The 26658-nt window shown below is 38.6% G+C and overlaps 1 protein-coding gene across 4 annotated transcripts in view; it reads left to right on the top strand.

Moving 5' to 3' along the window:
* The window catches only part of STXBP6 (syntaxin binding protein 6), a 115190-nt gene that overhangs the window by 40426 nt on the left and 48106 nt on the right, over positions 1–26658 (top strand). For all 4 annotated transcript variants that reach the window (XR_009152604.1, XR_009152603.1, XM_058162177.1 and 1 more), the window contains 2 exons: positions 19420–19550; positions 23526–23691. Coding sequence is in view for 2 of the 4 variants with exons in the window: in XM_058162177.1 (XP_058018160.1) it covers positions 19420–19550; positions 23526–23691 (297 nt within the window). In the remaining 2 variants the exon portion in view is untranslated. The remainder of the gene's footprint in view (positions 1–19419; positions 19551–23525; positions 23692–26658) is intronic.

The following is a 26658-nucleotide window of genomic DNA, read 5'->3' as shown; positions in this document are numbered from 1 at the left end:
AGATCCAGTGTGCTTCCCCCGACGTGGGTGGGGGCATCAATTAATTGGGTCAGGTCCATGGCCGTCATGGAGGCCATGAACTCCCGAGCCGCCATTGACGACACACCGGCTGATGGCAAGTTGAAATCCCCCATGACCATAAGCCTGGGGGTATCAACTGCCATCCCGGCTATCAACTCCAGCAACTCGGGCAGGGCTGTTGCCACGCAGCAAGGAGCCAGGTACGTGATCAACAAGCCCACCTGCATCCTACGCCCCCACTTCACGTAAAGGGATTCACAACCGGCTATCTGAGGAACAGTGGCCTCCATCGGCTCCAGACTCTCTCTAATAACCACCGCCGCCCCTCCACCCCTACCTTGGGCCCTCGGCTGATGAAATGCCCGAAAACCCGGTGGTTTCCGGGCATTTCATCAGAAATCCTTTGTTTTTTTTCATTCTAAAATGTGGATTCTGAGCTAAAATTATCTTGCTGCTTTATTGCCCCTGAGTATTGGTTCAGGTTCTCAGTAATAAAAATGCCACTACTTCTGTAGAGTTTTGCAATTTATAGTATTTCTTGCAGCCAATATTAAAACCTACCATAGTTTTTCAAAATCCTTCTTAAAAAGCAATGGAAATACCATTCCAAATAGATGGAAACTAAAAGAAAGTATAGTTAAATGGAGAAACTGTGACAGTAGGAACATTTTAGTAGACAACTTAATAACATTTAATTTTTGTACAAATGTTTTACTACTTATGGCAATAGCTAAAAAAATAACAATAAAAGCTGTAGATTATGAATTCCAGGGAACTTCTGTGATATAAAGTATGACAATTTATTTGCTGTGGGTTATTTTCAGTTAAAATATATATAACAAAAGCACATTTTACATGTGCTGAATAGACTCTTAATAATTTGGTAAAGCTAAAAATGTATTGTTCTATTTTTCTTTTCAAACTAGTGTTTCAAAGCTTTGGAGTTTATAAAAATATGTTATGCATTTGAAATATTCTTAAAACATAGATTAATACCAAATAATTGTAAATAGGTACCCCAATGTATAATGCCTAAACCGTAGTGAAAGCATTGACAGACCTAATGTTTAATTTATGAAGAAATTTCTATACATCAAAAATTCTGTACATCAAAAATTAAATTCTGAGTTTGTCTTAGGAACACTTATATGCTGAAATGAAACAACAAAAACAAGAATAGAATAGAATAGAATAGAATAGAATAGAATAGAATAGAATAGAATAGAATAGAATAGAATTTTCTATTGGCCAAGTGTGATTGAACACACAAGGAATTTGTCTTGATGCATACGCTCTCGGTGTACATAAAAGAAAAGACATTCGTCAAGAATCACAAGGTACAACACTTAAGGATAGACATAGGGAACAAATAAGCAATCAAAACAGATTAGGAAACAGTCAGTATAAATCTTAAAGATACCAGCAACAACCATGTAGTTGGGCTTTATCTTTTAAACCCCTAGAGTTCGATCTTACATAATGCAAATAGACTATAGATGGTCTTCAGCTTACAACTATTTGTTCAGCAATCATTCAAAGTTACAGTGGCACTGAAAAAAGTGATTTATTGGTCCTCAGACTTACAACCATGGTTACATGATCAAAATTTGGGTGCATGGCAATCAGTATGTACCGTATTTTTCGGAGTATAAGATGCACCCCCCCCAAAAGAGGGTAAAAAATTTGGGAGCATCTTATACACCGAATGTAGCCCTGCCGGCCCCCACCCTTTGGCCTCTGTGCATCCTCTCAAACGAAGAGCCTCTCAAATAACCTCCAAAAGCTCCGTTTGAGAGGTTGCCTTTGCAGCCTCCAAAAGCTCCGTTTGCTTTTCTTTGCAAAGGCAGCCTTTGCAGCCTCTTAAATGGAGCTTCTCTAAGTCAGTGGGAACGGCAGTCAGGTATGGGTTAACTCCCATGTCTAGCTGGAAGGACTGAGTCTACTGAATTAATTAGCTCTGCCTCTTCCTGTGATGTCCAGCTTTTCGACTCAGTCTTCGCTTAGGACCAGATGTGTCGTTGTTCACCTCCTCACAGGAAAACCTCCCTTTTCTTATTTTCTTTCTATTTAAAATTTTAGTTAAGTTTCTTTTAGCTTGTAGCTCGCTCCTAGACCATCGCGGGAGCCAGCGCTGCTGGCGAGAAGGGTTTTTAACCTGAAACCACCGAAGACTGTGGGGAGCGGTTTCCAGGGCTGCCAGCCAGCAGTCCCTGTGGAGCAACAGCGGGGGGTGTTTCCCCCCCCACAGGTTGCAAGCGCCCGCTTTTCTGCTGGCTAGCAGAGGCATTTAGAGGCTGCATCAGAGCGTCGGCTCTGCAGCGAATTGGCGTGAAGAGCTTTAAAGCTCTGATTTCAGTCGCGCTTGAAGCCATCAGGCTACCGACTTCGGACTGGTGGATCCTCATCTCCCCGACACAGCAGCGACTTTCTGATACCTCCCCAGGGCTCTGAAGATATCATGAGTGGCATTTGCCATATTCCTTCCTTTTTTGGGGCTGTTTAAATTATCTCCGGAGGGGATTTAAAATGGCAGATGCCAGACAATCCAGGGCCCGCCACGTGGCTTCCTCCAAGAGCCACAGCCGCCATGCTTCAGATCCATGGAGGGGACTTCGGAGGGCTCCAGTCAGCCCAAGAGGACCAAGCCCCAATCTCAGTCTGGGACCAAGCACTCCAAAACATCCAAAATTGAGGAGCGCAGGCACAAAGTCTTGGAAAGTGTTATTAGCAAGACCCTGCAACAGACCCCCCAGAGAGATCTCTCCTGCAGTCACCAATACCGGGGCCGAAGATGAAGCTCCTCTGGAGCCGGCTCCTCCCCTCAGCCCAGAAAGGTCCATCTCTGCTCAAGGCAATACCTGTTCCTGGTCCCCTGATCAACCAGTGGCTTCAAACTTACTATCTTCAGGAGACATTGCCCCATTATTCCAACTGACTTCCCCAGTTCAGCAAGGTCATGATCCAGAACCTCGGGCCTCCTCGCTTCCTCTCCACACTATGGAACCTTCACCACTTACCATCCAACTGCCAGATTCCTTTGGCCCTATGATTTCAGAGGCCATAAAACAAGGACTGGCCCAATGCCTTAACCAAGGGGCATCCTTAGCGGCTCCAGCCTCTTCCAGATGAGGCAGCCTGCATTTGGAACCGGTAGACCGTGCAAAGGCCAGATCTGCTCATGAGAGGCCCATTCTCCAGATTCAGGGGAATGAGAGTCTTTGTTAGATGAGGACATTATCCACGATCAGTCTTTATCGGAGGACAAGAGACTGGAGCCTGATCAGCCATCATTTATTGGCCTATTCAGGCCCCAACTATATACCGACTCGGACCCAGACCCTTCCAATGTTCTTTTCATGGAACACTCAGTTGAAACCGAGACCATACCAGCTTCTAAGCTATTCTCAGATGTGCTCAAACGTCAGTGGGCATCCCTGGGATCGGGGCCCAGCCCCAATGGTCTGGACAAGCGCCTGTACAATATGGCCCAAGATTTGGACAGTCTTCTACAGGTTCCCAGTATGGACGCCCCCATAGTGGCGTTTTCTTCTTCTTCCCATCTTATATATTATGGTTGCAGCATTCCAGGGTCATGTGATCGCACCTGCAACCTTTCAGTCTGGGTTCTGAAAATCAAAGTCAGCTGGATTTGCTTAACAGCTGGGTGAGTCTCTTAACAGCTGTGGCAAAAAGGCATAAAATCAGGTGCAACTCATTTAAATACCTTGCTTAGCAATGGAAATTCTGATCCCAAATGTGATTGTAAATCAAGGACTACCTGTATTTTTTTCTTTATTATTTGCAATTCTGGAATCTGCCCCAAAGAGCCTGCAACAGTGAAGTATAGATCTGGGGAACTATAATACACTACCCTGTAAAATGAGAATAGCCATATATAGCTCTGAAATTTTATAATATTTATTTATTTATTTATTTATTTATTTATTTATTTTTTATTTATTTATTTATTTATTTATTTATTTATTTATTTATTTATTTATTTATTTATTTATATATTTCGATTTTTATACCACCCTTCTCCCGGAGGACTCAGGGCAGTGTACAGCCAAGTAAAAATTCAATATATAAACATTAAAAGAAGTTAAAAAGAAATATTATAATGTGGCCGAAATTTTAAAACCATTTAAAATCTTAAAACATAAATACCCCAATAAAATTTCAATCCAGTCCCGCTTGAATAAATAGGTGCGTTTTCAGCTCACGCCGAAAGGTCTGAAGATCAGGCAATTGACGTAAACCGGGGGGGAAGTTCATTCCAGAGCATAGGAGCTCCAACAGAGAAGGCGCTTCCCCTGGGGGTCGCCAGCCGACATTGCTTGGCGGACGGCACCCTGAGAAGGCCCTCTCTGTGTGAGCGTACAGGTCGGTGGGAGGCGCAAGGTAACAGCAGGCGGTCCCGTAAGTACCCGGGTCCTAAGCCATGGAGCGCTTTAAAGGTGGTAACCAAAATCTTGAAGCGCACCCGAAAGACCACAGGAAGCCAGTGCAAGCTGCGCAGGATTGGTGTTACCTGGGAGCAATGAGTTGCCCCCACTATTACCCGCGCAGCTGCATTCTGGACTAGCTGCAGCCTCCGGGTGCACTTCAAGGGCAGCCCCATGTAGAGAGCATTGCAATAGTCCAAGCGGGAAGTGACAAGGGCATGAGTGACCGTGCATAAGGCATCCCGGTCAAGAAAGGGGCGCAACTGGCACACCAAGCGTACTTGGTGGAAGGCCCTCTTGGAGACGGCCGCCAAATGATCGTCAATGATCGTTTATGCCCCATTTTAAAAATAAGAAATAATAAACAAACTTTTATTTAAAATTTGTGCAGCAAAAAAAAATGGTACCCTTTAGTTTAACCATAACAATTATTACTCCTATTTCTGTTTGAGATCCTGTGAAAACCAAGATCATATGATCATTAATTATACTTCAGCATTATTTTTAATAGCTTTATTAATGGCGTCTCTGCTTGAAAAGGCCTTTAAATTGTATTTTGTAATAGGACAGCAGGAGAGGACAAAGTTGCTCTCTTTTAGGAAATTATTGCTGCTCATTTTTTCTGGCATCCTTATAAAAACTTTGACACTATTTAAGAGAGATTTATTGCTTCCCTGGATGCAAGGACTAATTGAAATTATTTCCCCTTTTCCCCTAATGTGTATCCAGCTAAGTGAAAGTTAATAAAAATACCAAAGCTTAAAGGTGATTATTATCTCACAAAGGATGCGAAAATCTCTCTACCAAAGGTAGAAGATTGTTTTGCCTTTGTTTGTGGACCCACTAATTAAAATAACTTTCATCTGAACAAAACACCACAAATTATATGGACAAAGAAGACTATTTCTTTACTAGAACTTTAACACTACAGTTATTTTAAAATTAAAACAGCAAGGCGTGTGGAAACTAAACCCAGATGGCTTGGAATAAAGGGGAATGTTGTTTAGTGAAAAACCAGTCTGTTGTATATATGTAGAATCAAGTGTTAACAATATTCTGTTTTTTGAGAAGGTTTGCAGATGATCTTTGCCTGGAACAGATGTTTGATTTAAGATGAAAATTTGGCCAGAAACCTGAAGCCTATTTGTTCTGTTTCAGTAATGGATTTTCAATAAAGTACTAGCTGCTTTATTTGTTGGAATAGTGTTGGACCGAGTTCGAACTCAACAACTTATGACATGTTAGCAATTGTATCATAGAAAAAATAGTGGCTGTATTTGCAGACTTTTCTGAAAGAACGTTAGTATCATAAAAATATAAGAGATCCAGGAGATCATAAGATTTTCAGTTCAGTAAAGTGCGGAAGATAACTTGTTCTCAATATTAAATGGTAGCATTTTTAGTCCACCTTTCACCCTACAAAGGTCGTAGAGTTTACTCATAATTAGGGAGTGGATTTCTCTTAATTTTTCTTCTGAGCTAGTTGCCATACAATTAAAAAATTCTAATACAATGAGACTCTACATAACCAAGAACATTCTTGGTGAAGTTTTTGAAATGTGTTAGACCTGAACTCCATTGTGTAGGGTAATGTAGGTAGCAATTGCTGAAGTGCTGAATTAGGGTTGGGGAGATCTAATATTGAGCTTTGACATTCATTGCATGACTTTAGCCAGATTATTAGCTCTCAGCCTTAGAAACTTCAAAAGGCTATTTTTTTGAATAAAATGGGACAGTGAATATATACTCCTCACAATTTTTGTATCTTGTTGTTTTTATCTTGGCTGTAAACCGTCCTGAGTCCTTTGGGAGAAGGGCAGTATAAAAATCAAATAAACCATAAACCTAAACAATTCCTGGATGAAAGGTTAAATAAAAATAAAAGGTTGAACATGAAAGCTTCAAGAATCATAGCATAGTACAAGTACTCCTCAACTTAGTTCACTTAGTGACCATTCAAAGTTACAACGGCCCTGAAAAAAGTGACGTATGAGCATTTTTCACACATAAAACCATTGCAGCATCCTCATGGTCATGTGATCATAATTTAGACGCTTGGCAACTGACTTGTATTTATGATGGTTGCAGTGATTTTGGGGTCACATGATCACCTTTTGTGACCTTATACAGCAAGGTCAATGGGGAAGCCAGATTCACTTAACAACTGTGTTATTAACTTAACAACTGCAGTGACAATCGTAGCAAGAAAGCTGGTAAAATGGGGCAAATTCACTTAACAAATGTTTGCCTTAGCAACAGAAATGTTAGGTCACTTATGGTCTTAGGTTGAAGATTACATGTAGTAAGATAACGTTTTTTGTTGTGATTGGATACATAATGAGACCTCAGTGATACATAGATGCTGAATTTTATGTCAGTCATCCTTACATCGGTTATTTGATGGTAAAACATTGCTGAGTATTATCATCAAACTTGTTTGAATTACAGTGTTTCTCCAAAAAGACGACCAACCTTGAAAAGCCCTATCACATTTTTGAGCGCATGGAATCAAATTAAGGCCCACCCACAAAATTAGCCCTAATTAAGACCCCCACCTATCCCGGGGTACAGGGGCTGGAGCGAGGCACACAGGTAAAAATTAGTTGGGGAGGGATGGGGGAATGGAGCTGCCCTACTTACCAGGCCTCGCACACCCCGACACCTCCTCATCTTCTGCGGCCGCTTCTTCTGCTGCTTCTTCTTCTTCTGCGGCCGCTTCTTCTGCTGCCACTCACTCGCACCGGCAGGCATCTGAAAGCAAAACGGAGGCTGGGGCGATGCGTGCGAGTGGGGGCAAGTGGCCGCAGAAGAAGTGGGCCAACAGCTGGCTCCTGCTGGGCAGGACTGTTGGTGCCACCGCCTGGAGGTTAGTCAACAATTAGAACCCTCCAAAAAGAAGGCCTAGCTGTTTTTTCGGGGGTCAAAAGAAAATAAGACCCGCCCTCCTTTTTGGAGAAACACGGTATATTTCAGATGTTTAGTACAATCTGAAAACTATCTAGAGAAGGTTCTTGGAATTTGGTAAAGCATGGAAAGTAAGTGCTTTGATAGGATGAGTAGGTTTGAAAGACCAGGGTACAGTACATTTTATTTCTGATCACCTAAAATGATCTTTCTTTCTTTGTTTGTGTACCTTTTTAAAAAAAAACTTATTTAGGAATGTAGACAACATCTTACCTTGTTTCTTGTTCAAAGATAGTCCCACCCTCCATACAAGCCAACTTTTTCTTGTTATAAAGTCTTCATTGTAAAACCACACATAATCATTTTAACAAAAATTAAGTCTCCCTCACATTATCCCAGTAGGAAGACTATTTTCTTTAGTGTTTACGTTTTATATTTTCAATAACTGAATTATTTAGAAGCTCTTGATCCCCCAGTTCCAGCATATATGCAGAGCATCAGCATTTAAATATTAGAATACTAAATAATGCCGGCCAGTTCAGTTTAATAAATTTGACAGTGCTTTGGGGTGAATTCATAATAGCCCAGCTTTGAAAATATACATTACCTAATATATATTTTTAATTGCATTTTAGTCCTTTAATTTTGTTTAAGTGGGGGGGGAAAAGCCTTAGAATAAAGTAGCAAGTGGAGGAGGATGCTATTTAAGACTAGAAAGAATTGTGTCAAGTCTCCTTGTCTTGTATTTTTCTTTTCTTGATTTAGAAAAGACAAGTCGTGCCCCCGCTGCAGCCTTTTGATAGGAAAGAAGCAAATCCCTAGGCCTGACCTCTGTAGAGAGTCATGGTATGTAATACAGGTGGGCTGTCCAGCCCAAACTATGACTAACAATAGAAACGGTAAAGTGAAACTATAGAACTTCATGATACCTAAGGCTTCTGTAATACAATCCCACAGAGCAACGGCAGGTATTCCTTGACTTGTGACCACAATGGAGCCAGAAATTTCTTGTTGCTGTGAGACATTTGTTAAGTGACTTTTGTCCCATTTTATGAAACTTTCTTGCCACAGTTGTTAAGTGAATTATTGGAGCTGTTCAGTTAGCGACACGATTGCTAAGTGAATCGGGTTTCCCCATTGACTCTGCTGGTCAGACGGTCACAAAAGGTGGTCTCATGATCCAAGGACACTGCAACTGTCATAAATACGAGACAATTGCCAAGCGTCTGAATTTTGATCATGTGACCATGGAGATGCTGCAGTGGTCATAAGTCTGAAAAACGGTCATAAGTCACATTTTTCAGTGCTGTTGTAACTTTGAATGGTCACTAAATGAATTGTTGTAAGTCGAAGACTACCTGTGTTCCCATCCTCCTGCTTCTCAGGCATGAAATGCTGTTTCGCACCTAATATAGAAAATATACTGAGGTATGTTTTAATATACGTGGGACGCGGTGGCTGAGTGATGTGGTGGCTCAGTGGCTAAGACGCTAAGCTTGTCGATCAAAAGGTCGACAGTTCAGCGGTTCGAATCCCTAGTGCCACGTACAGGGTGACCTCCCGTTACTTGTCTGAGCTTCTACCAACCTAGCAGTTCGAAAGACGTAAAAAATGCAAGTAGAAAAATAGGAACCATCTTTGGTGGGAAGGTAACAGCATTCTGTGAGCCTATGGCATTTAATCATGCTGGCCACATGACCACGGAGACGTCTTCGGACAGTGCTGGCTCTTCGGCTTTGAAATGGAGCTGAGCACTGCCCCCTAGAGTCGGGAACGACTAGCACATATGTGCGAGGGGAACCTTTACCTTTTCTTTTGTTTTAAAATTTGTTTAAATGTTTTTGAAAAATGAAGATTGGTAGGAAGAAAACCATATTTTAAATATAACAGTCAATTTTGCTTGACTCAGCAAAATGAAAAGACTTTATTTTAAACATTGTGAACTATAAACCGAGGCATCTTATATCTTAAAACAGAATAGAATCATGGGGCTGGAAGGGACCTTGGAGGTCTTCTGGTCTAGCCCACAGCCCAAGTCAAGAGACCTTATACCATCCTGGATAAATGGTTGTCCAATCTTTTCTTGAAAACCTCCAGCTATGGTGATCCACAACTCTTGAGAGGCAAGCTGTTCCATTGATTAATTGTTATCACCGTTGGGAAATTTCTCCTTAGTTCCAGGTTAGATCTCTGACGAGTTTCCACCCATTGCTTCGTGACAAATCCTTATTTTGGAGAATAAGTCAAATGCAGTTTTACTTAGAGGGGTGCATTCTTCTATGTAGGCAAAAAGTGAAGGGAGTTTGATAGCACCGTTTTCAGATTAACACGTTTTATTTATCAGCCTTCCATCCTTCCAAGGTAGGTAAAACGAGGACCCAAATTGGTGGGGGACAATATGCTGACTCTGTAAACCGCTTAGAGAGGGCTGAAAAGCACTGTAAAGCGGTATATAAGTCTAAGTGCTATTGCTATTACTATTGACAGGCTTATACTTTTAAATAAAAAAATGTAACAAAGTTCAGTCAGTCAGAACTGTTGATGTATGTTATTTTGGCAGTCTCTTACTCAATTTCCTTTTTCCAAAATAGCTACTTTGAGATCTGTAATAGAATGTCCAGGAGAATAAAATGTTCTAATATTACTTTATTGTTGTTGTAAATCTTGATGTCAATCTTCCATCCACCCATTCTTTTTTTTCTCTGGATTCTCCATAGGATTAACAGGCCAAACTTTGTACAATATAGGAGCTCCACACTTGTATAGAATGTATAGAAACGACAGAAAACCCATATAAAATTTTTATTGTATAATTGAATGATTGAAATTTTGAATTGATTTAATAGCAATATTTGTTCAAATGACAGAACATCTGATAAATAAAATACCACAAATAATAGTTAACAATTATTCCAAACAATTACAGCTAAACATTACATTATAAATAGCCAAAATTACAACAAAGATCTATTTAGCAGTGAAGAATACACGCATAAAACAGAAAGCACTAATTCTTCCCATAAACCCATCAGTTTAAACTTTTTAGTCAAAAGTCTGCGTGAAATTTTGTATGAATTTCTTTGAAAATGAACATCTATTTTCCTATACGGGACATTTTGTCTGAAAAATAAAATATGAAGACATGTGTAAAGTGAGTGACAATTAATTTGAACAATACTCTGGGAGCTGTAAATAAAATTAAACAGTAAAATCTTTCTCAAGTCAAACTCAGCCCCTGATGATTTCTCAGATACTTTCATACAGCTTTCTTGGCAATATACAAACATGGTTTCTAATGCCTTCTTTGGGAAAGTTTTATGGAATAGCATCCCTCTGGACATTAGATTGTCCCTTATTACAGCCTTCCAAAAAGCATTAAAAAGCTGAACTTCTCCAGAGGGTCTTTTGGAACTAAATGTTTTTTTATTAATGCTCTGTTAGCTGTGATCTTCTTGGATGTAATGTAATAGGGATTATTAATGTTTTATTATTTATGGTTTTACTGTGTTTGTTATATTGTACCATGTCATTTTAGTGTCTGTTATTTATCAAGGATATTTTAGTTGTAGGATCCAATCTAGATCGGTCACCAGGACCAGACATTTTGTCTTCCGAGCTTTCCGAAGCCATCCTCAGAGTGTGTCTTCTAGAAGCTAGAGAGAAGTTCCCTAACAACGGGCTCTTGAGTCCGAAAGTTCAGAAGACAAAACCTCTGGTCCCGGTGACTGACCCAGATTGGATCCTGAAACATATATTTGCCTTCATTCATGGATATTTTAGTGGTTTCTTTCTTTCTTTCTTTTTTTGGCATAGATGCTTTATTGTTTTATTGTTGATCATACAGTATATGCCTTAATGCTTTATATTTATTTTAGATTGTTTAAATTGTTTTTTTTTGTTTACTTATTTTATTTATAAGTTTATTTACTTATTTTAAGTTACCATGAGTCAATTGAAATTGGTGGCAAACAGTTTTTTAAAATAAATGGTTTCCCAGTCTAGTTCCTAGCCCAGTATTCTATCTAACTACTGATGAGCCCTAATCTTGCTTAGTTTTCACGTTTAGACAAGATCGTCTGAATGATTCTTCTTGAGAACTCTTTTTCACCACCACCCCACTCTGTTTTTAGAACATAGACTACTTGAGAAAGCCACATACTGTGGAATACTTCTTTATTAAACATATCATTTTATGGAAAATTGTCAGGCTATACAAATGAAAAATGAATGAAACTTTTCTCTGCAAATCATTAAAGTAGACTTCCAGACTGCATAGCTTCATAATACGTACCATACTCTATGCAATAACATTTATCCTCTTGTAATAATTCCTTGTTATCATGTAAACTGTCAAATAGATCTTTCCCAGTGCTGACCTTCTAGTGATATTGGCTGCCTTACATGAAAGCTTTAGATGGGTTTCTCTGGACAAATGATAATAATACTTTAGTTTAAATTAAAGTATTGGCCCTTCAGGTGAATAAACACACACACACACACACAAACACACACACACACACACAGGTGTCCATTGATACACACAGGGATGCATGCATAAAATGTTATATGTATACACAGACACATACAGATACATAATTATTATTATTATAAATATAGGTTTTGACTTGAAAAGGAAGCCAAAATCTATGGTTTAAGTATCCAAACACGACCTCTATAAAATACAGTTTTTGCAGACCTTAAAGAGATTTGTGTATACTTAGATCTGAATGCTGTGGACATGGAAAATAAAGCTTGCAAGGGAAAAATAGAAAAGCCAAAGGGCTGATGAGGACAAAGATTAATAGGAGAGTTGTTTTCATCTATTTTGCTGAAGGTTGTTTTTGGCAGACATTCTCAGTATTGCATGGAATTTCCTCCCTCCTTTGCTCCTACTACTTTTTAGTACCTTCTACAATTCCACTTTTCCTAAAATAAATATTGGTTACCGCAGGGGAGCAGCTGTATGAAAACATAACACCTTGTTCATTTAAACATTGTATAGTATACTAGAATTTTTATATTAGAATGCTGATGATTTGCTTGATTTTACACTCAACTAAACTCCATTGCTTCTGTTGTGTTTCCTAATTTGAATGTTAGGAATGTACAGAATTTCAGGGTGGGGACTAAAACTTACTGAAGTGGTCATTACATAATTTTTCCTTACCTAAATGCTTAGCTATTCATTTTCTATTTAACCTCTCATAGGAATGATGATAATTGGCATGGTGTTTTAAACATTTTCAGCAAACTTCTTAGTAGCCACCAAATCAGGAAAGGGTCTGAATTAAAGTGGTCTTTATTCACCACAGTGTACAATTCTCTAAGTGAATTTCCAATTTTCATTTAAACAAAACTCTTCCTTATTTAATTATCAATTCTATTGGGGAGTGGGAATCTTCAGCAGCACGTTTACTTCAGCAGCAAAGTTTGCCTAATAGTCATTTTCTCACAGGGCTTTGTACAGGCATAGTATTTCTCAGAGTTAGGATTTACTGATAGTATCCAAACTGTTACACGTAGCTATGCCTGAGTATTTCTGATGCTATTTTTGTCATTAGTAGATTACGAATCTGGAAATTACTGTTTAACTCTTTAATATTTTAACTGGTGCAGAAAAATGATGAAATGCAAGGGACATTGATTTATTAATAAATTGATTTATTAATGTAATTATAGCACTTTGAAAACAAAATGAAAGATGGCTATGTCTTGGCATTCTACTGAAAATGTGAGGGCTGCCCAGCATAATCATTTTTGCCGCTTTAACCTTCCAATTTAGCATTGCAAATTTGTTGTTTATACTTTCAATTATTATTAAAAAGGGAGGCAACATTGAAAACTTTAAGCTGCATTTTGGACAAACACAGAATAAGGATCAAATATTGGGATTAACTCCCAGGTTCCATCTTCTGATTCAGAGCAGGTTTTTCTAAGTAAAACTGTAAATTTAGTTAAGGCAAGGGATGAGCAATGGAAAAATAACATTTATTGGTTTAATTAATAGATTTGGATAGCAATATATAACACCTGAAACTGAATAAAAATTGGATAAATAAACTGTAATTTACTGGGATTTGAAGAAGGTTTGTAGTCAGATTTGATTTGGATTGGCTTTGGGAATTTGAATGTCAAAATTTCAGTCAATGTACTTTATCTAAGATGCCTCAAAGAAAACCAATTATCAGGAGATTAAAACTTCAAATTGATTGATTGATTGCTTTACTTGATTTATATTCTTTGGAGGATACAAAAGTGAAACATATCATGTGAACAGTGAATGTTTGATTTAAAATTTCCTGTATGTCTTTGTTCAAGAGCAGATGCTTTATTCTCGTAACCAAATAGACATCATTAGAGAATGAATGCAACAAACATACTAACATCTATTTTTCCATGCATCCATCCATCCATTCATCCATCCATCCATCCATCCATCCTGAGAATAGCTCAGCAGTTCAGTGAGAATTTACAGTGGATAAGAAAGAAAGGTTCAGAAAAGAAAGGAATGCATCATCTTACTAGTTTTGTGCAATCTGAACTGCTGATCTATCCTCCTTCAAGGTATGAGCCATGGTGGCACAGTGATTAGAATGAAGTACTGCAGGCTATTTCTGTTGACTGTCGGCTTCCTGCAGTTGGGCAGTTCGAATCTCACCAAGCTCAAGGTTGACTCAGCCTTCCATCCTTGATAAAATGTGGACCCAGATTGTTACAGGCAATATGTTGTAAACCACTTAAAGAGGCCTGTAAAGCATTGTGAAGCGGTATATAAGTCTAAGTGCTATTGCTATTGCTATGATTAGCCACAGAAACCAGTTGGCATTAGGAAAATGGAAATGAAAATCATTCTTTTTCTTCAACTTTAGCTGTGGAACCATTCAATAGCCCTTCTAACTGATCTTATATACAGTATACATGAAAAAGGGGATCATGTGCTCATCTTTTGTGCCCTTCTAACAAGCAAAGTCATTGGAGAAGCCAGATTCACTTAATAACTGTGTCACTAACTTAACACTGCAGTGATTCACTTAACAAATGCGGTAAGAAAAGTCGCAAAATGGGGCAAAATTCACTTAACAAATGCCTCACTTAGCAACATAAATTTTGGGATCCATTGTGGTCATAAGTTGAGGACTACCTGTAGTATTCTAGAAATATTACCCAGAAATCACATAACTTAACAGTTTGTGGTTAATACTAAACTGATGCCCTCCAAATGTTTTCCTCTCCTTATCTTTTATGGAGATTCTCAGTCACCTAAGTCATGGTTGTCCCAAAGGTGCTTTTTTAAGAGGCAATTCGACTTTCTGGAAAATCCAGTTGCTTCTTGAAAAAGCACCTTTGGGACTTTCTTCTTATTTTTTATGCTGGTTGAAATCGATAGCAGGTGAAATAAAAAGCATCTAGAGAACATGAAGTTGCTTATCTTTGTTTTCTACCAAGACTTTTTATACAGGCATATTCTACTTCACTTTGCAATACTCTTTAGATATTTTGGTCTAGCATTACATTCATTACTCACTTACTCAGGACCAGGTGAGAGGAATAAAAATGCAACTAAGAAGATATATGTGCTGTCATAATTATAAGGTTTGGTAAGATTCTTAATATAGAAGGCTTTAGTATAACCATTTTTCAGTGCATTAATGTTTCTCCTATATCCCTCTCACTCTGGTCTTTTCAAATTAAAAAAGATTTAAATAGACAAAAATATGCTCCCTCTTTTTCAATTAAGGACGTGACTTTTTTAGTCACTGAATCACTATTTAAAAATGCAAAATACAGCATTTTTTAAAATTTCTGTCTTGCATGAAGTAATGGAAGCTTTTTTAAAGTTTTAAACTAACAAGTATTGGGGTGTTTGTAAGTAATGTCATTATTCAGCTTTTTATGTAAGCAAAGCATTCATGATTTTTCATTCCCTTGATAACCAATAGAGAAAAATAAAAAGCTAAATGCAGAACATACCATGGGAACTTTTCCTGATTTTACAGTTCAACCTAAAGGTCTTTTGGGGAATAAAATGTAAACAATTATAGTCATCATTTCTCTTTTTAACAACTTAGGCATGAAATACTTATGTGCATCAGTTCATTTTTTTTATGCCATCAGCAGTTTATAAATATATAGAAGCCTTTTCTAGGAAAGCAATCAAGCCGTTTGTCAAAAGAGTTATGATGATGAAAAGGGTTTTAAATTTTTTCAATACTATACTGGCTCTTAATTTTTAACAGGCCTTTTACTACGGGTAGCCTTTTGAAGTGGTCCATATGTTGGACTCCAGCTCTCACAATTTGCTGCAAGCACCACACTGGGGAAAACTCATTCTCAGTAGTGCTAAATATCAAAACACCTCAAAATCAAAAGTTTATCAGCTCATGCCTACTACACTAGTTCCAAAGGTCAAATCCCCCGAGGGCTGAAAGTTACCAGGCCATCCTGTTTTTCTAGCATGAATCATTAGATCAGGGGTCCCCAACTTTAGCAACTTTTAGGACTTGTGAACTTCAACTCTCAGAGGAATTCTCAGAATTCTCTGAGGAATTCTGGGAATTGAAGTCCACAAGTCTTAAAAGTTACCAAGATTGGAGATCCCAGCATTAGATCAATAAATATCAAGGGTTTTTTTATTGGCCAATCAGTGAACCCAAATACTGACTGTCATCGCATCTTGCTCATCTTCTCCTCTCTGCTAAAATGGCTTGTGTTGTATCTAACCTTTCTTCAGTCTTTCTGTCTGTCTCCCTCTCCCTCCCCTCTCTCTCCCTCCCCCCCTCTCTCACATGCATGGTTGACTATGACTTCAGTTGTTTCATATTTTTCTGATGTGCTTGTTGCAGATGTGATAACTTTGTTTCATGTCTCCAACACCAATAATATAGTTTTTTTTTCTCTGTTCCATCTTGAATCACCAGTAGCTTTTTTCAGATAATCTTGCATAAGGTATTCAGTTCATGCCTTCTTACATGATACTTGTCCTCACTACTAAAGCAGACATATCCAGATGGGAAACTCAGTTCAAGCTCTCTGCATCTGATGTGCCTGTTCAAGCATAAAGCATCAAGACGTATGAATAAACTCAAATCTTTTGCAGTTTGAAGGTATTTCACGCCTTTCTCTTGAACAGATTCTCTTCATGGTCAGATTGCCAAAGTAATATTGGAAGTTATAAACATAATCTCATATATATATAAACAAAAAGTCAGCCCAAAGGCCATCTTCTGCACCTTGCATTCCAAATATGGCATTGTTGCATCTGTCATTTCATCTTCATCTTGGAAATCCTTATGTCTGGAAGCAGCAACACGCTTTCTAACCAGCTCAGCCATACGAGGCTGAATACCAATAAGTGGGAGCTCCCTCTTTTAGCAATGATCCTCAACAGATCCCAAGATCTATCTTTTAATATCATGCTAACAGATAATGCCTATTTTGTAGCGAGAGTGAGACAAAACTATCCATCTCTTGGTGATACTTTCCTTTTTTCTTTTAGTAGACCATTCTCCCCCTGGCTGGTTATTATAAGTCTAACCAGCTCAGCACACTTTAGGAGCATCAATAGCTATAGTTTGCCCTATTCTCCGTTTCAATATCCTTTCCATCTATCAGAGAAAAGACTTCTATTCAGACCTTATAGCTCTTATTATATGTTGGGAGAATTTCACAACTCTTCCAGGTTAGGTATGCTTCTCAGGAATCCTGCACGATGACAAAGAAACATGAAAATAATCGGGCAAGAGATAACAGTTCTTTCACATTTTGTAAGAAGTGAGGCTTAGCTCATTCTTACATATTCTTTGCAGCATATCTTGTGTCCTTCTTTTATCAGGATGTACTTCTTTTTCTTCTAACTTACTAACGGATAATTTTTTAACAGACCAGTAGAGTTTTATCTGCCTAGTGCCCTTCCTGCTTCTGCCCTTGTCCTTTCTCTTAATGCTTTTTGAACCTATGACCGCTTCCCTAATTCACCGCTTATGAAAAGTACCCAATGACCATGACATAGGAAAGTTGTGTGCCTTACAAAGAAACCCTTCATTCTTTATTTTTTTCATAGGTGTCAAATAATCTCTTGCCCAGATATGCCCTTCTTTCCAGAATCAGCTTCAATGTTCTGCTTTGAATCAGAACATCATACTGTTTTTTTCAGCCCCTTAACATTATTGAAAACATGGCTTCACTCTTTGAGTGTTTGCTGATTTTGTTAGTATTTCTCCAAATGGATGGTGACAAGCAGCAAGTTTTGCTATGCGCTGGTCAAACCTTCACGCCCACTTCCAACCTGTACTTACCACACTTTAACAACTACAACTTTGACAAATTTTATCGAGAGTAGTACACTCTCAGAGCTTTGTCATATAGCAGTGATGGCTAACCTTTTTGCCATCACATGCCAGGAAGGGGGGGCGGGGAGGGTCACGTGTGTGCATGCCCACACCCATAATTCTATGCGCCCCATGCCCACGCATGCGCACGTGAGTCTTCCCCCACCCAACACACGATGGCCCGGTAGGCCCGTTTTTCTCTCTTACCTGTCTCCAGAGTCTCTCTATGAGTCTGGGAGGGTGGAAAATAGCCTTCCCCATTTCCCTGGAGGCCCTCCAGAGGCCAGAAATGGCCCATTTACCAACTTCCGGTTGGACAGGAAGTGATTTTTTTGCTGTCCCCAGCTTCCAGACTCCTAGAGAGGCTCTGGAGGGGCTGGGGACAGCAAAAAAGTCACTTCCTGTCAAAACTGGAAGTTGGTAAACGGGCCATTTCTGGCCTTTGGAGTGCCTGGGGAGGGGTGGGAAAGGCAGTTTTCCACTCCCCCAGACTCCTAGAGAGGCTCTGGAGCCAGGTAAGAGAGAAAAACGGGCCTTCCCCACTACCACCAGGCCCTCTGGAGGCAAGAAACAGCCTGTTTCCCTAATTCTGGTGGGCCCGGAAGGCCCGAAAATCAGCTGGCCAGTGCGCACATGTGCACCGGAGCTGAGCTTGCATGCCCACTGATATGGCTACGTGTGCCACCTGTGGCACGCGTGTCATAGGTTCGCCATCACAGTCATATAGATATACGGGCTCAGCCCTAACACGGGCTCAGCCAATTCACAAAGTGCTGCAGCCATTAGCTTCCAAAGAAAGCAACATTTGGAAGGGGTATCCTTTCTTGTGTCGTGTTATGACAAGCAGCAATCCTTGAAAAAAGATAACGCTCACTATGTACTTGCTTGTGTGTGAGTCAAAGAGACAATAGTGAAGACCTGGTTATTTACCTGTAACTGCAGTTTTTCAAGGGGTGATGTTCACACAACCTATCCTTGTCTTCTTAGTCTCAAATGACCTTATTCTTTGTACAAATGTACTTTAGCAATCTTAGGTGTTGAAGGGAGGAGACTAACTGAGCTGCCTGGTACAGGTGGAATCTAAGGCTTCCTCCAACAATTCTGTATGCATTAGAAAAATCTAATTAAGATTTTGCACAAAGGCACAATTTTGCGATGTGAACTCACATTTTGCTTTCCAGAGAATTGCAGATGCAGGTAAATAATATAACTGTGTTTTTGTTTTCTTTGTTTGGCTTGGAAATGATAGCTCATTATAGAAGACTCTATAGTGAGGCTCATTAGACATTATCATTCAGATTTTCAATTTTTTTATTCCCTCCAGGCTTATTAACTTACAAAGGTTAAGAATTAAAGATGTTTCTAGCTTTTTTATGAATTTGTGATTAATTGTAAGATGTTTTAAAATTATAAAGACAATAAATAGCACTCTATAATCCTGGAAATAAAATAGAGTCAGAAATATTTTATATAAACATAATTGGTTCATTCAGATAGAATTGTATTTAATTGTTTAATGTATGCACAAATATAACACTTATACCCAAATTCTATCCATCCCCCAAAATAAAAATTACATTGTTATATTTTTAGCTGTGTTTGTCATGATTGACTGAACTGATAAAATGTTGCTTCTATAAACAAGACTATTTTAAGTTTGTGTGCAATTCTCAAAGACATTTGCAAGCTTATATACAATATTTTTTGTTTTATGTTTACAGTGACAAACAAGAGACCTGCACAAGCATATATTACAAAAGTTAAACAATTTGAAGGTTCTACATCTTTTGTACGAAGGTCACAATGGATGCTTGAACAGCTTCGTCAGGTTAATGGTTTAGATCCTCATCGAGTAAGTATATGATAATAGAGGTGTTTCTCATTTAACAAGGTACTTTTACTTGTCTGTTGTTTCTTATGATTACTCAGACTGCCTTCATCCTTTTTTTTTTGTGGGCAACAGTTCAATCATTAGTACATGTGGGAGAAGGGCAATTGCTTTGATTTTACTTTTTAAAAAATAGGCGCTATAATAGATATTTTGAGATAATAGCCATAAATCTTCAAGATCCTGAGTAAAGATTCCAGATATTCTTGGTTTCTTTCTAAATCATTATAGATGTTATCACTTTATTATATCCAGTAAGCAATTAGTCTAATGGACTATTTGGATAGAGACTAATAATGCATATTTCTACTCTTTGTAGAAGAGTTAGTAATCCATAAAAGGACACATCCTCTGATCAAATGACTGTCCAGTTTACTCAAGATCCTTGGCAAAGAACTTTGAGAGGTTTTTGAATATTCAAGAATGCCTATTTCATTTAATGCCAAATGGCACTAAAAGTATATAGGCAAGACAGGGTTTGCCTTTGCAAAATCCATCCTAATTTTCCTTTAGTAATTTTTGATTCTCCAAATACTAAAGTTATTTTTAATTTGATTACTATTTCTGCTAATTTATCCAGAATTGATATTAAAATGACTGGCCTATAGCTTGAAAGATTTTAACAGGTCGCTTTAGAAATTGGTGCTACACTGATCTATCCTGGTACTGAGACTTGATTTAAAGTACAAGTTGACTGTTAGGAGATCAATAGTTTCACATTTAAGTTCTTTAAAAACCCTCCATTGAATGCAGTCAAAACCTGGTGGTTTGTAATTGTCTTTCAAGATGTCCTAGAACTGTTCCCTCAGTTTGCTTTAGTTGTTCCAATTACTTCCCTGAGAAAATCAATGTAAGCTCCAATATCTGTCCTATATATGTACAGAAAAGGTAAAAATTAACTTCGTTTCTTTGCAATTCTCATGGCCACTTTGAATCCCTTTTGTTGTTTTTGTTGTTGACTAATAATTTCCCTGGGTGCTTTTTCATTCTGTCTATATTTAAAGAAGTTCTTACAGTTTTCTGTAATGTTTCTCTACATCCTTGGGTTTTTCAGTTTGCTGCTTTATTCTATGTCAGAACTAGTAAATCCTTGATATAAAGAGCAGCACCTTCCCAACTGCACTCTTTCTTATCATTTCTATAATGCCTGTATCCAGGAATTAATACATACCATTGATTCTCTCAATTGTACAAGGATTCTATTATGCCCACTATATCTATGTTCTCCTCAGATTCTCTTACAGACTTTAAAAATCCACATTTATTTTAAGCATTCACATATATTTACTACTTTTCATATAATGTTGTTGTGAGCTTTTTTCACATCCTCTTTGTCTCCTTTACATCTCCTGAAAATCATATCCACTTATTAACAAACTTTATTTTATCCCTTGTAGTATTAATAAAAATATTATACCTTCTAAAAGATGTAATACTTCTAAAGCAGGGGTGTCAAATTCAGGGCCTGGGGGCCGGATCCGGCCTTCAGGGTGCTTAGATCTGGCCCGTGGGACCACCCTGGAAACAGCAAAGGATCAGCCTGCAGTTCCTCTGCCAGTGAAAATGGAGCTGCATGTGGCCCTCCCAAGCTCATGAGGGCCACAAGCAGCACTCCCAAATTCTGTTTTCGATGGCAGAGGGTTGCAGGAGGCTGTCGCAGCCAAAACGGAGCTCAGGAGCCCGTTTTCACTGGCAAAGCACTCGGGCCACCACAGGCGCCCCCAACATGAATGACATCGAGCTGGCCAAACCCACTCCAGCACCCCAAGTCAAACACAACCCTGATGCGGTCCTCAATGAAATCGAGTTTGACACCCCTGATCTAAAGGAAGCCATTTGTCAACTTTCCTATAGAGTCAGCTTAGAAGTTGCTCTGTCACATTTTTGACCAGCAGGTTGGCTTCATTTGGGTTCAACAAACCCTATCTCTATCATATAGGATTGGCCTGTCTTCAAATATTCATTGTGTTTAGCAAATATAAGTCTTTCTATCTTATACCAATTTGTCACTCAGTTACTGAAATTTCTCATCTTTGCATAATTAGCTGGCCTTGTCCATATAACAAAGAACATTTTTAAAAATGTTACATTTACATCTCCAAACATCAGCCTGCTCACAAGCAACCTAATTCTGGCTTCCAAGATTGGCCAACTATATTATACAGTGATATTGATATCAGCATGGACCTCAACCATGGTCATTTTCCTTCAGTATCCAGAGGTTTACATATATTCAGTATGTGATAGCTTTTTCACAAGCCAGGCAAGCTTCAGGGTCATCTTCATGCCTGTCAGAAATTTATATATTTATGTTTTTCATGAAATGATTAATGAATCACCTGCCACTGCCTCCAAAGGAATATTCTGGAAGCAGAATGAGCAAATATCAGTTTATCACCTAAATATCCGATTCCTCTTAGCAGAAGAAAGAGTTTAGTGTTGTAGTTAAGGCATTAGGCTAGAAACTAGAACACTGTAAGTTCATGTTTCACTTAAGGCACGAAGCCAGTTGGGTGACCTTGGGCTAGTCACTCTCTCTTATCAGTCCTAGGAAGAAGGCAATGGCAAATCACTTACAAAAATCTTGCCAAGAAAACTGCAGGAACTAGTCCAGGCAGTCAAGGCATATACAGCATGAACACACATATGCAAACCCACACACAGGAAGACAGAGAGACAAACAAACTTCTTTATGGGAACATCTTTTATCCTTGAAATGATAACCTCATTTCCCAAAGAGATTCTCCATAACAAGGAATATCTATTAGTAGGTAGTTAGTAGCAATAGACAGTCAGGGAAACTGACTCCAACATTTTAATTGTTTCAGCTATCGTAAAATAATCTTGAAAGCCAGACTGTTTTGTTTTCTCCCTTTTACACCCCATTGAATCAGGGTGGATCCAGTCTGAGTTTCTTTCTTGTGCTTTCTCTGTTTGTTGGATTTAATACACATTTTTGTTCTGTTCTACAATTCTCTCCTAGGTCATTTCTATGGCTCGCTAAACTAACATTCTAGAAGTGGGACAAAGCTTTCGCATCTTGTTTATATATCTTTCTGATTCTCAATATCTGCCACCTTAGTTTCAATGGAACAGACTTGATCTGTAAGAGTTCATTGTACTGAGTAGGAACCTTTACTATATACCCAACAAGCAGGTAGTGATATACAATGAACTGGAAAGCAGTTTCTCCTTTACTTTTATCTTTATACCAGTTACATTTAGAAACATGGTTTTTTTGATTGAACCTACATTTTTACCCAGTTCCAAAGCCTGGCTTTTTCCTCCATTCTACTCCCTTGCAAAGCTTGCTTGCTGTTCTAACTCTGGCCATGTCCCAAATGCCTATCTTTTTATAAAGAAGCAAAGAAAACTTTCTTGTTATCTATCCTAAATTTCTTAGCAGGAAACCTATTTCATTTCAAGAGCAGATTCTTGGAGTTCCAAATGATTAGCGAAAGTAGCACCTACTGTTGACAACCTAAAACTCAAGACTAAAACATTCATCATCACTTGTCAGTATGATCTATGTTTGGAGATTATGGAAACTAATTCAAAAATATTTCAGGGATCCAGAATAATATAAGACTCTTTATCATGCTGTCTTCCAGCAGCTGACCACGTAATACATTCTGAAATGTACTCTTGTAACTTGACAACAGATTTATTTCAGAGCCAGATAGATTCAATGTTTGCTTCCAGGATTACATTGAGAATGGTTGCCTTCCATGTGCTATTGACTATTTGTCTTCAAATAGCATTTTGTAATAGCATGGAATTTAAACTATTATATGATACAATTATTGTGCAAAAGTTGATTATGAACTTTTGCATAATGTTTTAGAGTGCTATTAAAAGAAAATCTAATAAAACAAGTAAGACTTTGTAATATTAAAGTATTAAAGTATTTCCCTGGTAATCTGATCTTTTTCTTTCTAGGATTCCCCAGAATTTGATTTATTGTTTGAAAATGCTTTTGACCAATGGGTGGCGAGTACAGCCTCTGAAAAATGTACATTCTTTCAAATTCTCCATCATACTTGTCAACGGTATCTTACAGACAAAAAGCCAGAATTTATTAATTGCCAGTCTAAAGCTATTGGAGGTAAGTGCTACATGTTTTAATCCCTGAAGATTTTTGTTTTAGGACATTTCATCAATTATAAATTTATATTTATTTATATATATATATAAATATATATATTTATTTATAGTTTATTTGAAATCTAGACCAGTTTCGTTTAGTGCAGCGGTCACCAACTGGTGGTCCATGGACCACTGGTGGTTTGTGAGAAAATTTTGGTGGTCCGCAGAAAAATTATTGCATTTTTTATATTGCACTAAATCAGGGGTCCTCAAACTATGGCCCCTGGGCCAGATACGTGCAATGAACGCTTGTGTTACTGCGTTACTGAGTCTCCCCTTTTGGGAGTTTTTTGTGCGGGTCGGAGGGGGGCAGAAATTCTGACTTGGGATCTGCTTCAGCCTCCTGATGTAGGGCTTTGGGCGACGGCTGGGTGGAAGCGCCGCTGTTGGCAAAGAGCTGGAGGGCCTTGTTCCAGTGAGACTGTATCAAGGCCTGGAACTGGCTGATCATCTCAGCCGGCTGAGCCTCCAGGTGCTGGTACCTGGTCTTGCATTCCTGCAGGTCTTCTCTCTGCTTGGAAAGCCTATAGTCGTAGCCCTCAGTGAGGTGCTTCTGCTGAGCCTCCTTCTTGGCCAGTTCCAATTTGAACTGAGCCAGCTGTATTGCCAACTCTTTCTCATGGTGGCTGTTTAGATCCAACAACTCCTTCCTGTTGGGGGCCTAAGGAGCCCAGGTGGGCAGGCAAGGAGTGGCTGGGAGGGAAGGGGTGAGTTGAGGCCAGCGAGGTGCCCCTCGACATATGTGACATCAAGTTGGCCATGCCCACCCAGTAACATGACCATCTAGCCACGCCCACCCAGCCGGTCATTAGGCAGATCATATTAGTGGTCCATGGCATTTAAAATTATGAATTTAGTGGTCCCTGAGGTCCGAAAGGTTGGTGACCCCTGGTCTAGTGGTTAAGGCAATAGGCTAGAAAGTGAGAGTCCATGAGTTCTAGTCCTGCCATAGCCATGAAAGCCAGCAGGGTGACCTTGGACCAATCACTGTCGCTCAGCTCAGTGGGTTGTTGTTGAGAAAAAAGAGGAGGGCAAAAGTGTGTCATATACAGTATGTTTGCAATCTTGAATTATTTTGGAAAATAATTAAGTCAGGATACAAATAAATAAATACATGCATACATACATACATGCATACATACATACTGCTACTGTTTTTAAAATTCATCTGGGCTTATTGGTAATATACATATACAAGATTAACTTGATCCTAACATTCTTCTGGGCTTTGAAGTGAGATTTATAGACATTCTAATTATTTAACTAAAGCATCATTTAATAAAGCTAGGAGAAGATTTTCCTACATAATCATTTCCTGCCGGGTTTTAATCTATTTTGCTTCACTGCATAAGTATATTCCCTATGGAACATGTGTCACTTTTTAATTCCTTTCTCTATTGGTTTTATTGTTTCCCATTTAGCAATAATTGATTTTACATGTCTTACTAAAAGAGAAATTTCTAAACTAGACTGGGAGTTGTTGGACAACAATCACTTCTCTTAATGCACTATTTTATTGTAGTAAAACATTTTTTCTTTCTGAATCAGCATCATTGGTGTCAGCAGATCTTGCAAATGCATCAGATCTTTTAAGATAACAAAATTCTTATGTGTGGCCCATTCAGTATTTGTGATTTCCAGGAAGAAATCCTGCAATTATATTTGTTAGATCTTCAATTACATTGTCTTGAGGGCACAATTTTAGAGTTGGTATAAAGTGTGTAGCTTGTATACTGCGGCAACAAATTTGCTGCTCCAAATTCTTTATACATGGTCACTTGATCTCTAAAGAGAAGAGGTCTTGCTACATAATTTAAAATTGCTTTGAAATCATGTAATTTAGAACCAGCTTAAGTTCAGAAATTGGCAAATGCTCTGGTGCGCTTTTTCTCCCTGTAGGCCTAAGTGAAGTAAAGTTTCTGTTGGTATTTCAGCAGCAAGAACTAAAATGCCTGACTGAATAATGTTTTACGATAGCAATGCTTTTGAAATAATTAAAGCTTTAATTTTTATCTCCCAAACCCATTAATTGGAGTATCAAAGGGATAATAGATTGATTCCCTAATAATAATATTCGTTATGTATGCGTGTTATACTTTTCTTTCTGTAGAACTTCTTAATGTCAAAGGGAAAGAAGGAGACGGATGATGACATACTGTAGAGACAGAGTCTTTTGTATGTTCCCTTAGTTTCTCTTGGCTCTGACAATGCACTAGATTATAGTAGTCCTCAACTGAAGACATTCATTTAACGACCATTTGAAAGATGTGCTGAAAAAAGCTACTTACAGAGTTACAATTTGTAACAAGTTTCAACCATTTCACCAAACCCTGGGATCAGATGATTGTAATTTGGGAGCTAAGCAATTAGCTTCCTTTTACGATGGTCCTGAGGCCACATGATTCCCATTCGTGACCTTTCCAGCCAAATTCCAACAAGCAGAGGCAATTGGGAAAGCTGGATTCGCTTAATGATGATGAGATTCGCTTAACAACAATGGTAGAAATGGCCAACAGATTGGATCTGGTCATGTGATGACTTGCTTAATGACCACGTTGCTTAGCAACCAAAATGACAGTCCCAGTTGTGGTCATAAGTCGAAGACTACCTGTATAATCTATAAATGAAAAGCCTTGTACAAGAATTCATGTTGGAGCTCAAAATGTGGTGTAGCGATTAAGATGTTATTCTGGCTGTAGGAGATCTGTAATGTTCAAGTTCCTGCTCAGTCATAGAAGCTCAGTAGGAGACCTGGGTCAGATGGTCTCTCAGGCTAAGCTACTACAGAAGGCTGTTGTTATGAAGAGAAATAAAATAGAGGCTATTATTATGAAGAAAAATATGAGGCTATATGCTAGCTTGAGCCTGTATGAAAGGCAAGATAGCTCTTAACATTGTTATTTTGGAATTAAATATTTTACAGTGT

This window comes from Ahaetulla prasina, chromosome 1 (assembly GCF_028640845.1).
Source record: "Ahaetulla prasina isolate Xishuangbanna chromosome 1, ASM2864084v1, whole genome shotgun sequence".
NCBI classification, from domain to species: Eukaryota; Metazoa; Chordata; class Lepidosauria; order Squamata; family Colubridae; genus Ahaetulla; species Ahaetulla prasina.
Note: the sequence above shows the minus strand (reverse complement) of the source record. Positions and strands in the feature narration are given on the sequence as shown.